General features: G+C 36.1%; 1 protein-coding gene across 1 annotated transcript in view; it reads right to left on the bottom strand.

Annotated features, from left to right (window-relative positions):
- msn (serine/threonine-protein kinase msn) overlaps positions 1–16,639 on the bottom strand; it is a 555,676-nt gene that overhangs the window by 168,567 nt on the left and 370,470 nt on the right. Inside the window, 1 exon segment of the mRNA XM_090377310.1 lies at positions 3,760–4,038. Coding sequence (XP_090233436.1) covers positions 3,760–4,038 — 279 coding nt within the window.

Here is a 16,639-nt window from a genome sequence, read left to right as displayed (position 1 = left end):
AAGCAAAAAGCAGAAATGGGTAAATATGCAGAAGACAAAAAAGAATAGTATGGAGAATGGTACTTTATGAAGCAGAAACATGGACGTTGAGAATGGCTGATATTAGAAAATCAAAGTTTTGAGATATGGGTATGGAAAAGGATGTAAAAAATAAAATGGATGGATAAAGTGAGAAAAGGAGGTTTTGAGAAGGATGGTGAGAACAGATGTTTGTGTAAAATAATCAGAAGGCAAAAGAGAAAGATTGGATATGTGCTGCAAGGTGAAGGATTGATGAAGGGTGTAATGGAGGGAAAAAGTAAGTGGAAAAGACAGAAGAATGAGGAAAATTATGATAGGTGAATATGAAGAGGACTGAGGATAGGAAGATAAGAAGAGGGTTAAGGACAGAGAGATATGAAGAAGCAGTTTAGTGCATGTGTGGGCTTGCCCCTGGCAGAAAACTGATTATAATGATTCTACACATGCATGTCGTATACATTTGTTTGCAAGCTAATTGGGCAACTGGTATTACTTTTTTAAACTTTTTTTTCTCATATCGTTCTTCCCTGTTTAGTCTGGATATTACTCATTTGAGATTTCACCATTATCTGATTATTCATCTGTCTATGGGACTCCAAATCACCAATGTTCCAACAAAAATTAAAATAACTTTAATTTTGGTTGGAATAAATTTTGGTTGAAAAAAAAATACCTATATAAAATTAGAAAAATGCCAGTGGATTGCAAAGACAATGATGACTAGTCTAAATAAGACAGAACAGTAATGATAATCAAGAATTCACTATCATGTATATTGTTTAACTATGTTACAAGAACAAAATAACACTGTCATATTAATATATATTAATTTTACATGTTATATGATATACTGTACATCTTAGAGTATAATTCAATATGTATATCTTCACAATGAGAAAGATATACTAAATCTCAAACATACACAAATACAAAGATGTGATGAAGTGTCTCACAAACCGAAATGTGTTATATTAAAATATGAACTCTTAATGTATTATGGCTTAGGTTCAATTGCTTGTAGATAAGGTCTATGGAACAATTAGTATTTTAGAAAACTAGTCCCAAGCAATATGCAGAAACATGCACAATGAGACATGCAGTTTTAAAAGAATTTACTATAAATAATAACAGCCATGGAAATTGCTATAGAAACAATTCTGTACAATTACGACATTTTTCCAAAAGAAGTCAACTTAGAAAGGTACAAAACTTATAATATATAAAAATTCCAGTATATTACTACAAGTATAATTTCACATTTTCTAGACATATCCAGTAGGTATTATGACAATCAATGCTGCACATTTTATAAGGAATGTGACATGTAAAGCAATGAGTTAATCCATGTGTACCAGTACTTGATATCTATAATACAAGTATGGACTATAATAATTCTCTACAAGGAATAATTAATATAGCATCAGTTAAAATAATGTTAAATTCCACAGTTATATGCTGAGTGAATATATGTAAATTTGAAACTTTTTGCTATGAGGGCTTTAACTTCAGCAATAACAATTTTCCTCATAGGCATTTCTCATTTAATTTTAACCATTTGATTAAATATGGTACAAGCTATCGTGGTTTTATTTTTCAGAGTTAAGCAAACAAATTTATAAGAATGAAGATGTTTGAAGTATGAATATAATGAAAATCTGGAATAAAGAGTATTTTCACTGTACTTTTTTTCAACTGTACAATCTAATTACATTTTAAAAACAGCACAAAGTACAGAAATCTATACTTGTCTGAAGAACACTGCCCTTTATAATTTGTTAAATAAATTTAAATACTGAACTGCACACTTTCTAATATTCTATCCTACTTTATAAAGGGACTAAAGCATACATTACACAATCTTAATAGCACTACTGGCATATTGCAAAGAAAGGATTTCACTATTATGATATTAATTTTAATTATAAATTTAATTACCAATGTAAATATTAAAGTGTAAATGCTTGCTTTCTACACTGCACAGTAAGCCTAGTTTTGGAAGCAACAAATAGCCATTATATGTTTGCTGAGGCTACTCATCTCTTCTGTTGGTTAAATGTGTTCAAAATGTCTCCAAAATCCTTTGAAACTAGGAATATAAATTGGTATAGAAAATAAACATTTATAATCCTTATTTTATTGTCCCTTTGACTAATTTAATATAAATGTGTGTGTATATATTTAAAATTTTCAATCAGTCAATATAGAGAAACTGTTATCTGCACCCAATGCTGCTGTCAAAACTGGCAAAAATATTCATCTGTATTTTAAGTATTTAAGTCAATTTCCCCCCCCCTTAGTTAGTTGTTGGCGCATCAGCTTCTGTGACCATAATGCACCTCCCAAGGTTTTTGCAGTACTCTGATCCAAGCCCGAGGCGGGATTCGAACCCGCGACCTTTGGGTTGCCAGGCAGGCACTTTACGCACCCGGCTAGCCCGGTGGGCATTTAAGTCAATATACTTTCAAAAACATTTGCTCTTTGGAAGAAGAAAATCTTTTATCTTATGCAGAATTCATAGCAAGGTTTAATGATAAACAACTGATGATATTATAATATTTATACCCCAATAGTAGCTGACATAGGATCATTTTTCTGAGCCTCCCCCCCCCCCTTTTTTTTTATTTAACTTAGAAAATTCAATATTTTCTAACAATTTTTCGACCAAGTTTCTATAATAAAATTCAGAAAGTATCATTGAAAAGAGCAAAAATGTGCAACAGAGTTCACATATTTGTATATGATTTCATACAACTGTCATTAGGTAAATACTGAATGTCTAGAAAATTTGAAAATACTTTCAAGAGTCCTGATGTAAAGAGTCTATGATATTTTAGCACTGCAAACCACAACTCCACCAGTCTCTTTCAAGAGTGAAGCTAAGTCAACTGTTTACTATGAGAGATATATACTATAAACCATCCTAAAAAATAACTCATAATTAAATATTGCAGAGTTTTAAAAAGATAAAAAAGATACAGTAAGACAGACAAACACTTTAGCTTTACTTCCAGCAGTAAAATGTTAGCCAATATTTCAGTTGGACATGCTCCATATTCTCCCATAATAAACTACACCCAAAAGAAAGTGGAGGAAAGGTCTTAGAAGGAAAAAGGATGAAAATTAATAAAAAAAAAAGCACATGAAAATGAATATTAGTTTTGATAATGAAAAAGGTAGAAATAAAATATGTTGCTATGCAACATAAAAAAAAAAAAGAAAAGAAAAGAAACAGTAGAATATAGTCTCTTAGTGCACAGTAAAAAAAAAATCAATGGAAATCTGCCTCACTATAAAGAAAAATTTTCATACCTTTCAGGGCAGGGAAAAAAGTATTACAACAAACGGTCATTTATATTGATTTCAAAAGCATGAAATATGCCACAAATGTTATCTATTATTTTCAATTAAGAGACTAATAATTTAGTGCACAATATCCAAATAGCTGGGGCCAAGAATAGAGCAGTTCAATGTATTAGTGGTTAAAGCAATTATGGAAATCTGGGCAAAACAGTTAGAGGCAGATAGGGCAATATCACTGAAGGGTTGTTAGCCCATGCAGAATTCATCATTTCAAATAAAATATACATAATAATGAATATTAAAACAAAATTAAAGTAAAACAAAGTAGTATTACTTAAACAGGATTAAAGAGAGAGAGAGAGAGAGAGAGAGAGAGAGAGAGAGAGAGAGAGAGAGAGAGAGAGAAAGAGAGAGAATATGGCACCATTTCCAACCAACCTGACTGTCATTCCTAGAATGATGCCGCTCCCTTTTCTGATGACCTGAATTATGACCATTAGGTGTAGAAACATAAAAAGATGAGAGAGATTTATGTTTTGTAGATCTGTCCTTCTTGTCTGACTTCTGTTTGCTTTTATCTCTCCGTTCTACATGTTCTGATTCTCGTTTTGGTTGACTCTTCTCTAAATTTGTACTTTTTCGAGACCGACCACTTTCTCGTTCCTTATCTGTACTTTCCCTTTTCAGTTTTTCACTTTGTTGTTTATTGGAGTGGTTCTGCAATCACAAATTTAAGTCATAATAATACTCAAAATATGCAGCTTTACTCTTTCACTGGCAAGAACCCAAAAATAAATAAATATGCATGCATGAAAAAAAAAAAAAAAATTAACCTTACAACAGATAGCTTTTGGCATAATGATCCATTAACGAAAGACAAAAAAAGGCATTTGTCCAACAAAGGACAAAAGAATGCTGTCTTTAAGCACATGTAAACTTACTACGAGAACTCAAGTATAAATATATGCATGCATACCTTTAAATGAATGATCAGAGAATTTTTAATTACATAATAACTTAAAAAAATGATGACTCAATATTTGAGAGTTTACACTCAAAGATAAGAAATAAATTTGTAAACAGTGAAATAATATTAACCCAAATAAATTAGAATCACTATAAAATGAACTTATTTTTTTGCAAACATAAAAAAAACAAAACAAAACATGCTTAAAGTTTTGCATGCACACTAATGCAGTTACAAATTAAAAAATGTACTGCTTTTATCCCCTCAGCTGCAAATTTCTTTCTTAACATTTTTTTTTTTTTAGTGGCACAAAGTGGTAGAACAAAAGGAAGGCTAGACTATGTAGTGGGTAGCCCAAACCCTCTCAGTCATCTGCTTGAAGCACTGCTAAGTCTATAGAGGTGTGTGTGTGTGTGTGTGTGTGTGTGTGTGTGTGTGTGTGTGTGTGTGTGTGTGTGTGTGTGTGAGGTCAAAGGGTAAGAGCACACATTTTTTCTGTTTCTGTAATCCTGACTTATTTCAATGAGCAGTAGCATCTTTCAATATATCCAATCTGGGGACTGCAAAAGGCAAAGATGATGATACTTTGCATCCTAACATATGTCCATGTTTCAATAATTGTGGCCATATTTATGCTGATGTCACTTGAATGAGGGGTTTTGCTGGCTATTACTGCACATGTCATACTTAAAAGAAGGTCTGCATGCATCTGCATCCTGCCATTTAAGCCTCACTTTCCAATAATAGAATAACAATTGCTTAAAATAGTCTCACTTTCCATTACACAACAGGAATTATTTATACAAATTGCCACAGGCATACAAATTATACAATACACAAATGGTCAAAGCTTCCTGAATACTCATCATCTTAAATGATCATCTCCAGAACATTCTTCAGTTGAGAAATGAGGATAACAGTTTAATCATTCAATCCTTCTAGTACTCAACCATGTCTTGGCACAAAGAATCTACCCCTTGAGCCTTGCACAATCTCTCCAGGGCCAAAATGATCAACAAGGCTCTGATCATATACTCCTTCCTATCATGTCTGGGCAGAATTGCAGAGACTTTCAAATCCCAGAGTAATGTATCAACTCTGTGGTACTACACTGATAGTGGTAGAGAATGAAAAGGACCTATGTAAAAAGGATAGGTGGAACAGGACCAGGGTATGTCTGCCAGGGGCAAAGGTTGATGACGTTGTAGAGCGGATATCATCTTTCAAGGGCACAAAAGGTGATATAGTTGTACACGTTGGCACTAATGATATTAAGAGTAGGAGACCGGCAGAATTACTCAACAAGTACAGGTCACTGTTGAAAAAAAGCCGAGAATTAGGGTTGAATTTGAAAGTGTCTGCAATTCTGCCCAGACACGATAGGAGGGAGTATATGATGAGAGCCTTGTCGATCAATTCGGCCCTGGAAAGATTGTGCAAGGCTCAAGGGGTAGAATTTTTTTCAGCCTGGACTGTACTTGTTAACAGGAGAGATTGCTTCTACAGGGATGGGATACACTTAAATAGAAAGGGTGCAAGAATATTTGCTGATGCTATCGAGGCAGTGTTAGGTGGGTCGGAAAACTGCTAGCTTGGGGGGATACAAAGACTAATAGTTTAACAGTAACCGCAGGCAGAGGTGAAGGTGATTCTTGCACAACTTCTATTAGAATAAGAAGCGACCTGGAGCGAGGGGTGTTGGGGGTTTCAGGGACAGATGGCAGTCATCCTGGAATAGTTGGGTATATGGGATGTGTTAGGGTAACAAGGAATAGGCATAGGAGCATGTATGCTTGCATGTATACCAATGCTAGAAGTATAGTAAATAAATTTGATGAATTTGAAGTGTTGGTCAAGACATCAAAGGCGGATATTGTTGGGATAGCAGAGACGTGGTGTCACAAAGATATAAGGAATGCAGAACTGGAATTTGGGGAGTACAATGTGTACAGAAAGGATAGACAGGACAGAAAGGGAGGAGGTGTTATGCTGTTAATTAAGAAAAACAAAATCAAAAGAAGTGCATCCAGTTGATATAGATGGACAGTGCACTGTTGAGTCAGTTTGGTGTGACATAAGCACTGCAAAAGCAAAAATAAGAGTAGGAGTGTGTTATAGGCCTAATGACTCGAATGAGTACAATGAACAATTGTACAGAGAAATAGAGTGGGCCAGTAAATCAGAATGTCTTATAATGGGGGATTTTAACTTCCCAGATATTGACTGGAACTTGTGGGTTGGTCCACTCACACACTAGTCAGACTTTTGTGGATTTATTGGATGATTGTTTTCTGCAGCAGCATGTTCGAGAGGCAACCAGAGAAAGTAATACTCTTGATCTGGTTATCAGGAGTGATCATTTGTGTATTAAGAATTTGCAGATAAAGGAACCACTAGGTGGCAGTGATCACAGTGTGCTGAAGTGGGATTTACTCAAAGAGGTAACTACCGTCAGGGGTAAAGGAAAGGGTTTTTGCTTCCATAAAGGGGAGTACAGTGGTCTCAGACAGTTTTTAAATTCTGTACAGTGGGATCGACTGACGATGTTACAAACAGTAAATTCTAAGTGGGAAGCATTCAAGGAATTAATCGTGGAAGCTACTAGACTTTTCATACCGATGAAGAAATATTGTTCAAGGTTTAGGCCTAAATGGTTATCAAATGAACTAATGAGACTCGTGACAGAGAAGAAAAATGCATGGGATGCTTATAAATTATCAGGCGACGCAGAAGGCTGTAGCAGATATAAGCTAGTCTGTAATCAGGTCACAAAGGAGGTTCGGCAGGCAAAGGCGGATTACGAGAAATCTTTGGCAAAAGATGCTAAGAAAAACAGCAAGGATTTCTTTACTTATATAAACTCTAAAAGGAAGGGGCTGAATATGATTGGTCCACTTGACATCGATGGTTCGACTGTTGATGATCCTGCTCAGATAGCAAACAAACAATGAGTATTTTGCATCTACATTCACACGTGAGGAATCATTACAGTTTGAAAATGGAAGAAGGTTATCAAATTGTAGCAGTGTGCTTAATGATTTTGTAATAACTGAGAGCAAAGTGGAGGAGAAATTGTTGAAGTTAAACATAAGAAAGGCACCTGGGGCGGATGGGATCTATCCAGTTATATTAAAGGAGGCGGCAAAGCAACTAAGCAAACCCTTAGCCATAATTATGAGAGCATCCTTGGATTCAGGGGAGGTTCCCACGGACTGGAGATGTGCAAATGTATCCCCAATTCACAAAGGAGGTTCGAAGGGTGACACGAATAATTACAGACCAGTTAGTTTAACTTCTGTTCCGGGTAAAATAATGGAGTCACTGGTCAAAGATGCATTGCAGGATCATCTAGACAAGACTGCAGCAATAATTCAGACACAGCATGGGTTTGTCAGACAAGGAAAGTCTTGTCTGACAAATTTGATTGGTTATTATGATGTGGTCACAAAGGAACTGGATGCAAAAAATAATTTTGATATCATATACTTGGATTTCAGGAAAGCTTTTGACACTGTTGCGCATGGAAGACTACTGTACAAATTGGAGCAGAATGGTATTAAGGGTAAGTTGCTACAATGGATAAAAGGATGGTTAAGTGGGAGAAGACAGAGGGTGGTAATCAATGGGTGCTGCTCTTCGTGGACTAATGTTATTAGTGGAGTCCCACAGGGTTCGGTGTTGGGTCCACTGTTGTTTTGTATATTTATCAATGATATTGATGAAGGTATATCAGGCTTAATGTCGAAGTTTGCAGATGACACGAAGGTTGGCAGGGTTGTTAATGACAGTAATGGCAGTGTGCTACTGCAACAGGATCTAGATAATTTGGGCAGATGGGCTAAGAAGTGGCAACTGAAGTTTAACCTTGACAAATGCAAAGTACTGCACTGCATATGGGTAGAAGTAACCCCAGAGAAACGTACCAACTGTGTGGTACTACACTTAAGGTGGTAGAAAATGAAAAAGACCTGGGAGTAATTGTGCAGTCAGATATGAAGTTTTCTGAGCAATGTAGACAGGCTGCTAGGGCAGGTCATGGGGTTTTGTCAATGATATATAGGAATTTTGCTAGCAGGGAAAAGGAGGTGATTGTCCCTCTGTATAAGGCAATGGTCAGGCCACGCCTTGAGTACTGCGTACAGGTCTGGAGGCCTCATTTTAGGAAGGATGTAGATTTGCTTGAGCGTGTACAGAGAAGAGCAACACGATTGGTGAGGGGAATGAAGGGATCCTCTTACCAAGAGAGGCTTAAGTTCTGCAAATTGCAGTGGCTGGAGACTAGGCACCTGCGCGGTGATCTGATTGAGGTCTATAAGGCCTTGAATGGGTTGAGCACGCTGAATTCTGATGGGATCCTCCCACTTGTTCAGAATACGAACCTACGGGGACATAAGTTCAAATTAAGAAAGGATAGATGTAGAATAGATGTGCGGAAATTTGCCTTTAGCCAGCGGGTGGTTAATTGCTGGAACAAACTTCCATCTGTCGTTGTGGAAGTTGATAGATTAAATAAATTTAAGGAGGAACTGGACAGGCATTTGGAGGGAATGGTGTGATTTTTTTTTTTTTGGCTGATGCTGCATGAGCTCCTACACTTGCTTTCTTGCATCAAGTGCCACTACTACTACTACTACCTGGAGATAATTATGCAGTCAGATATGAAGTTTTCTGAGCAGTGCAGATGGTCTGCAAGAGTAGCTCATGCAAGAGGTGTCTTGTCAATGATATACAGTAATTTTTCTAGCAGTGATAAGGAAGTGATTATCCCCTTGTATAAGGCAATGGTCAGGCCACACCTTAAGTACTGTATACAGGTCTGGAGGCCTCGTTTTAAGAAGGATGTAGAGCTGTTGGAACAAGTACAGAGAAGGGCAACAAGATTAGTGAATGGAATGATGGGTTGCTCTTACAAAGAAGATTAGTGAATGGAACGATGGGTTGCTCTTACAAAGAAAGGCTTAAGTTTTGCAGATTACAGTGTCTGGAGACTAGGCACCTGCGAGGTGATCTGATTGAGGTGTATAAAGCCTTGAATGGTTTGAGCATGCTCAATGTTGATGGAATTCTTCCTCTTGCTCAGAATAATCACCTGAGAGGGCATAAATTCAAATTGAGGAAACACGGCTGTGGGATAGGTGTGTGGAAGTTTGCCTTTAGCCAGCGGCTAGTTGATTGGTGGAAGTTGATAGCCTAAATAAATTTAAGGCTGAGCTGGACAGGTATTTCTGGAATGAAGGTAGGGGTGAAATGGGAGCAGTTTTTTTTTTTTTTTTTTTTTGGCTGATGCTGCATAAGCTTGCTTTCTTGCACTGTATGCCTCTACTAATGCTGCTCTGAATAGAATATTGTTTCTACATAGAAGAATAGAGTCCTCCTCCTCCAAAATATAGAAATCCTTGATTGTGTTCAAAAGAATCCAATTAGGTTAATCAATGTGCTCTCCCTCTCTCTCTCTCTGTGTGTCTGTCTGTCTCTCTCACGCCACTTATCACACAAACCGTATACCTTCTTCTACAGATATTTCCATGGTTATTATTTTTCATAGAATCTGTAATGTCTCCATTCTTATGAACCATTCAAGTAGCAAATTAGCCAACTTCTATCCATTATTCACCTGCCACTGAACTCTTAACTGAACATTTTCTTACCACTTCCAAACTTGTTTCCTAAATCCTGAATTTCCTTTACAGAAATTCAAAGTGAACATCAAGTTTTCACCTTGCCTCCCACCCTCCATTTATTGTAATAAAATAGTATAGGTTTCCATAATGTTAAAAAAAAAAAAAAAAACATGACTGGAATAAATATGTAATAACAAATTTTATGCTTCAAAAGCATCAAATTAAGCAGATATCATAAAACGACCTGTGATTTTGATTGTACTTTTCATTGGAGATAAATCTACATTAGATGTAATGCTATGATGCAAAAATGATAATTACTGGCATATAAAATTTAAAAAAAACCTCGATGTCAGATATTTTGAAAATGCCCATAAATTATTTCATTTAATTCAAAAAAATGAAGAAAATTGGATCAGATATATTTAATCCCCCTGCTACTTTCTTGCAACCTGCACAAAATCTTTATGTATTAAATGTTGTATTTCCAGGAGTAGAATTAATATAAAAAATTCATGGTAGATTCATGAGTTCATGATGGAGCTAAGATTTGATCTCTTGTCACAGGATCATGCTCTCTCTCTCTCTCTCTCTCTCTCTCTCTCTCTCTCTCTCTCTCACACTCTGCAGTTTCAAGAGAGAGCACATGTTCAAAAAGTAGATGCTGAAAATATTAAAGATACAATTTCATTTTGGTCAGAAAAATAGCTTACTCTCACAAAACATATTACATAGGGAAAAAATGAAATAGGACATTTCATTTATTCAAATAAAATTCATGTTTTACCATGATTGCTTTTGAAAATAGGATCTTTCTATTCCTACTGAAGACTGAATGGGATATATATAATTTAATTAAATCCAAATGAATCAAATATTAGACAGCAGAAATAAGTGCAAAATTAAGTGAAAATAAAAAATAAGGATAGTAGAGCAGACAGTATATGTAACCAGCCAACAATACAGTAATAAGTAAAAATAGTATTTATTTTTACTTATTTCTGTATAAAAAGTAGAACATACCATAATATCGAATTGAATAGAAAAGAAAAGGCTGACCATAATGCTCCATCTTGTCAGTGGACCACGAGGCCATAATGGTCAGGGAACCACTACAAATCCATGCTGCGAAAGAGTGATACTAGGATCACACTGCTGTTGCATGTAGTGGTTCCCTGAAGAGTTGGGGCATAATGGTCAGTCTTTTCTATTTAATATTATGGTATGTTCTACTTTTTATTTATTATTTTTTCTCTAATTTTACTTATTTCTGTATTGTTGGCTGGTTACATTTACATATAGTGATATTTCACGCAATTCAGAAACTGGTGCTTAGCGGGGGGGGGAGGGTTAAATTTTCCTTTAATTTGGACTATTTTCAAAATTATTTAATAATGTTTGCCCAACAGTACTTTATTCTAAATTTTGCATGTTAAATTCTTGTTCACTCTACTGGTTTGCCACGCTACTGGCATACTTTAATTTCTTTTTATTGAAACATAAAATTACAGTTATATATATATATTTATTTATATAAAAAACACAAGTTACAAATATTTTTATAAACTGTACAGCAACATCTGAAAAGAAAAATCTGCTATAAATTAAATTCTAAGAACAGCCAGGGAAGCAATTTTTAAGCTTATTACTAAAAGTATGTTGAACTGCAAATAATGTATTTTGTCAAACTGAACAAACAAGCAGAGTATGGATATATTGAAGTAAAACTTGCAGTTAAATATATAACCACCATTATTTGTACCATTAACCCCTAGAACTGGGCTACACATACCCTATGCAGAACAATACTATATGATTGAGATGGGGGGGGGAATTATTACAGCATAGTTTTTGAAATAAAAAAGAAGTCTTACAAATTACTGTATTTAGTTTTGTTCAGGAAACATTCTCCCACTGAAGATTGAGTATTAGACCTAATGGCTTAGGACTATGTCAACTCAGAGACAAATATTGTATCAACATTAGTATTACTAGTAGCAAACAATGCAAGAAAGAACAAGCATATACAGTAGGGGCAGAAAAAAAAAAAACAACCATATCATCTGTCCATCCATCCCCTCTAATAGACTTGTCTAGTTGTTGCTTGAATTTATTCAAGCCACACACTTCTAAAACACCTGCTAGAAGTCTGGTACAACAATGAACTACCATTGCTAAAGGCAAATTTCCACACATCTTGCAACCATTCTACCTCAATTCCAATTTTTGCCTCCTCATATATAATCTGAGCAAGAGAAAGAATTCGATTGGCATTGATCTTAATCCATTCAAAGCCTTAAATACCTCAATTAGATGTCCTTGCAGGTGCCTAGTCTCCAAATGCGGGAATCTGCAGGACTGAAACTTTTCTCAAGTTCATCAGTACCCTTTTGTTCCCTCACTAATCTTGCTGCTTTTCTCTGCACCCATTCAAACAGATCACATACTTCCTAAAATGAGGCCTCGAGACCTGTATACAGTACTCAGCATATATGGCTTTATGCAATGGGATAATCACCTCCTTATCCCTGCTGGCAAGTCTTGTATATCATTATCGAAACTTCAGTTGTCATGGCAGCCTGTCTGTACTGCTCAGAGAACTTCAAGTTGGACTACACAATTACTTCACAGGTCTTTTTCATTCTCCACTACCCTATATGATATATTAATATGATTACCACTACTCACATGCAGTAGCACCAGCACTTAATCCTGGCAGACTATACTGTACCATTAAGGTATAGCAGAGTACCTTAATGGAACATTGATAGCTTTCAATTAAACGAAAACTTTGAATTATTCAAGTTTTAAAATGGTGCATCCGTTAAATCTTTAATGAACTACTGTAATGTTCGTGACCAAATCATATGCAACATAGTAAAAAATAAACAGAAGCTATTAGATTTAAAATAAACATTGTAAAAAATAAAGGGAAGCATTGTATTGGACACGGGAGTAGTGTGGTAAGTTTTTCTGTTTTTTATATCACCATATTTTTTATGCAGGTTGCTGAACATTTTTTGATACAGTAAGTCCCCGATTTACATAACTTTGGACTTGTCTAAATTTTTTTTTTCACTCAATTTTTTTTTTTTTTTAAATTTAGGATTGTAAAATTTAAAACAAGCATAAAAATCAGCAATCAATAAAGACGATCACGCCACACACAAATTGCACAAGTGAGATACGGAGTAAGCAAAAAGATAGGAAAGAAGAAAAGATTCTTAAAATTTATTATTTTTTTTTTTATAGGGCTGAAGATTTCAGTGAAGGGGACACATATTTCACAATAATAACGTAAAAACCCACAGAATTCCAACTATTGTTATTATCACAAATGCAATAAGATTGAGTATACTATCTGTTTATAATTAGATGCACTAAAAGAAAAGCCCAATAACACGGAAAGTGCATATTGATTTTGTTTTATGACAGTAACTTCCAGAAATGTGCTTTAGTAAAATGTGAGCTCGTGTGGGATGATAATAATGAGTTTTCGGTCAAAATGATATTTTCTGTAAAGAAAATATCATTTTGACCATTATCATGGTGCCAACTAAGAGAATAAGTGACAGCAGTACTAGTAAATCTACCAACAAAAGGAAAGCAATCGATTTGGATCAGAAAATTAAAATAATAAGGATGTATGAAAATGGTTAAACATTAAGTATCATGCAAAAATTCAGATTTGTCAATGATAATATAGTAGCAATATGTTATTAGTTCTTCCCGAGTTACGTAAAACTCAACTTACGTAAGAAGTCCTGGAATGTATCTCTTACATACGTTGGGGACTTCTGTATTTTTGGATTAACTGGGATTTTTTTTCACAATCTGTCCCAGAAAATCGAGAGTCTACTATATATGATATCAAATTTATTTTTTCATCCAGTTCCTTTGTGACCACATCACAGTATCGAAACAAATTGGTCAGACAAGACTTCCTCTTAACAAACCCATGCTGTGTCTGAAATATTACTGCAGTCTTGTCTAGGTGATCCTGTATCACCTCTTTAACCAGTGACTCCATTATTTACCCTGCAATAGAAATTAAACTAACAGGTCTGTAGTTACTCGTGTCACCCTTTGATCCCCCTTTGTGTACTGGGGACACATTTTGTACATCTCCAGTCCATGGGAGTGCCCATGATTCCAAGGAAGCTTTCATAATTAGGGCTAAGGGTTTACTTACTTCCTTTGCTGCTTCCTGTAATATAACTGGATAGATTCCATCCACCCAAAGTGCCTTTCTTATGTTAAATTTCAACAATTTGTACTCCACTTTTCTCAGTTATTACAAAATCATTTAGCTCCCTGCCAGAGTTTGATAAGCTTCTGGCCTCCACTTCCCTACAGACTTCCTAATGTGTTAATGTAGATGCAAAATACTCATTCAGTTTGTCAGCTACCTCAGCAGGTTCATCAACAATCGAATCGTCAAGTCGACTAATCCGATTCATCCCCGTCCTTCTAGAGTTTGCATAAGTAAAGAAGTCTTTATGGTTTTTCTTTGCATCTTTACTAAAATTTCTCGTGATCTGCCTTTGCTTGCCTAACATCCTTTGTTGAATACAAACTGACTATCTAATATCACCATAGGCATCTCTCTCCTGACAATTTATGTGTGTCCAATGCATTTTTCTTTTCTGCCAGGAGCTTCATTAGTTCATCAAACATCCATTTAGGCCTAAAAAGTTCAACAGTATTTCTCAGTTGGTATGAAAAGCCTAGTAGCATCCAAGATTAATTCCTTGAATTCATTTAGAATTTGCTGTTGGTATCATCATCAGTTGGTCCCACTGTATAGAATTTTAAGAATCTGACACCACTGTAGCCACCTTTATGAAAGCAAAAACCCTTATTTTTACCCCTGATGGCAGTTACATCTTTAAATAAATCCCACATCAGTACACTGTGATCACTGTTACCCAGTGGTTCCTTTTTCTGCAGATTCTTAATACATGAAGAATCACTGCTGATAATCATATCAAGAGTATTACTTTCTCTAGTTGCCTTTTGAACATGCTGGTGTAGAAAACAATCGTCCAAAAAATCCACAAAAGTCTTGCTAGTGTGTGAGTTACCAACCCACAAGTTCTAGTCTATATCTGGGAAGTTAAAATCACACATTATAAACAATCAAATTTACTGGTAAGCACTATTTCTCTGTACAGTTGTTCATTGTACTCATCAGAGTCATTAGGCCTATAACACACTCCTATTCCCAACTTGATTTTCCCAGTGCTTATGTCACATCAAACTGACTCAACAATGCACTGTCTGCTCCTGTCTATCCTTTCTGTACACATTGTACTCCCCAAATTCCAATTCTGCATTCCTTATCTGTTTGACACCATTCACATCCCAACTGTGATCACTGTTACCCAGTGGTTCCTTTTTCTGCAGATTGAGCAGAAAAAGGAATATCATCAGCCTTTGATATCTTCCCCAGCACCTCAAATTCATCAAATTTATTTACTACACTCCTAGCATTGGTGTACATGCAAGTATACCTGCACCTGTTCTTACTCTTAGTTACCCAAACACAACCCAAGTATTTTACTTGTTCCTTGAAATCTTCAGTACCTCGCTTTCTAAGCTGCTGCTCATTCCAACAGGAGCAGTGCAGGAATCACTTTCACCTCTGGCTGTGGCTACTGTTAATCTATTAGTCTGTGATTCCCCCCCCCCCCCAAGATAGCAGTTTTCTGCCCACCTAACACTGCCTCGATAGCATCAGCAAATATTCTTGCACCCTTTCTATTTAAGTGTATCCTACCCCTGTAGAAGCAGTCTCTCCTGTTAACGAGCACAGATCACACTGAGAAAAATTCTACCCCATGAACTTGCACAGTCTCTCCAGGGCAGAATTGATTGACAAGGCTCTCATCATATACTTCCTCCTTTCGTGTCTGGGCAGAATCGCAGACACTTTCAAATTTAACCCTACCTCGCGACTTTTTTTCAACCTGTATTTGATAAGTAAGTCAGCAAATCTCTACTCTTAATGTGTACAACAATATCACCCTTTGTGCCCTTAAAAGATCTCACTTTACAATGTCATCAATTTTTGTCTTGGCAGACATACCCTGGTCCTATTCCACCTATTGTTTTTGCACAATATATTTCCCATCTCCCTGACAATAAGCAGCTGCTGTGGGATCAGCGCATTTTACCCTGAAGGATGCCTGCCACTGTGTTGACTGATGCACAAGAGTGACCTCTGGCATTGAGTTGGGCAGCAGAGTTTGACCCCCCAGATTTCAATTCCTTCAAGGGAATCTACCCTACTCTTCAAACTCTCATAGATGCCCTTCAGAATGCTGAGTTGGTACCTAATTTCTTGACACTGTGCACAAAGATTCCTTGGCTAGATCATGTCCTGTTCCAGAAAGATCTGCAAACATTTCACAAGTTGAAAAAATTAGTCAGGCAAGATTACCTCTTAAGAAATCCATGCTGCAGTATAACTGCATTCCTATTATGCAATTCTCTCAGCATTATTTCTTTAACTAGCAATTCATTATTTACTAACTAGTCTGTAATTACTCATGTCATCCACTGATCATCCAAGAAAGACATTGAGCTTCTTGAAAGGGTGCAAAGACGGGTAACTCGCCTGGTGAGATCGGCAAAAGGGCGTCCTTATGAAGAAAGACTTCGAATATGTGGGTTGCAGAGTTTGGAAACTAGACACCTTAGAGGAGATTTGACTGAGGTGTTTAAGGCT

Source organism: Mastigoproctus giganteus, chromosome 1 (genome assembly GCF_048544385.1).
Source record: "Mastigoproctus giganteus isolate SK-2022 chromosome 1, ASM4854438v1, whole genome shotgun sequence".
NCBI lineage: Eukaryota > Metazoa > Arthropoda > Arachnida > Uropygi > Thelyphonidae > Mastigoproctus > Mastigoproctus giganteus.
The sequence above is the reverse complement of the archived record's forward strand: the minus strand, read 5'-3'. Positions and strand labels throughout refer to the sequence as shown.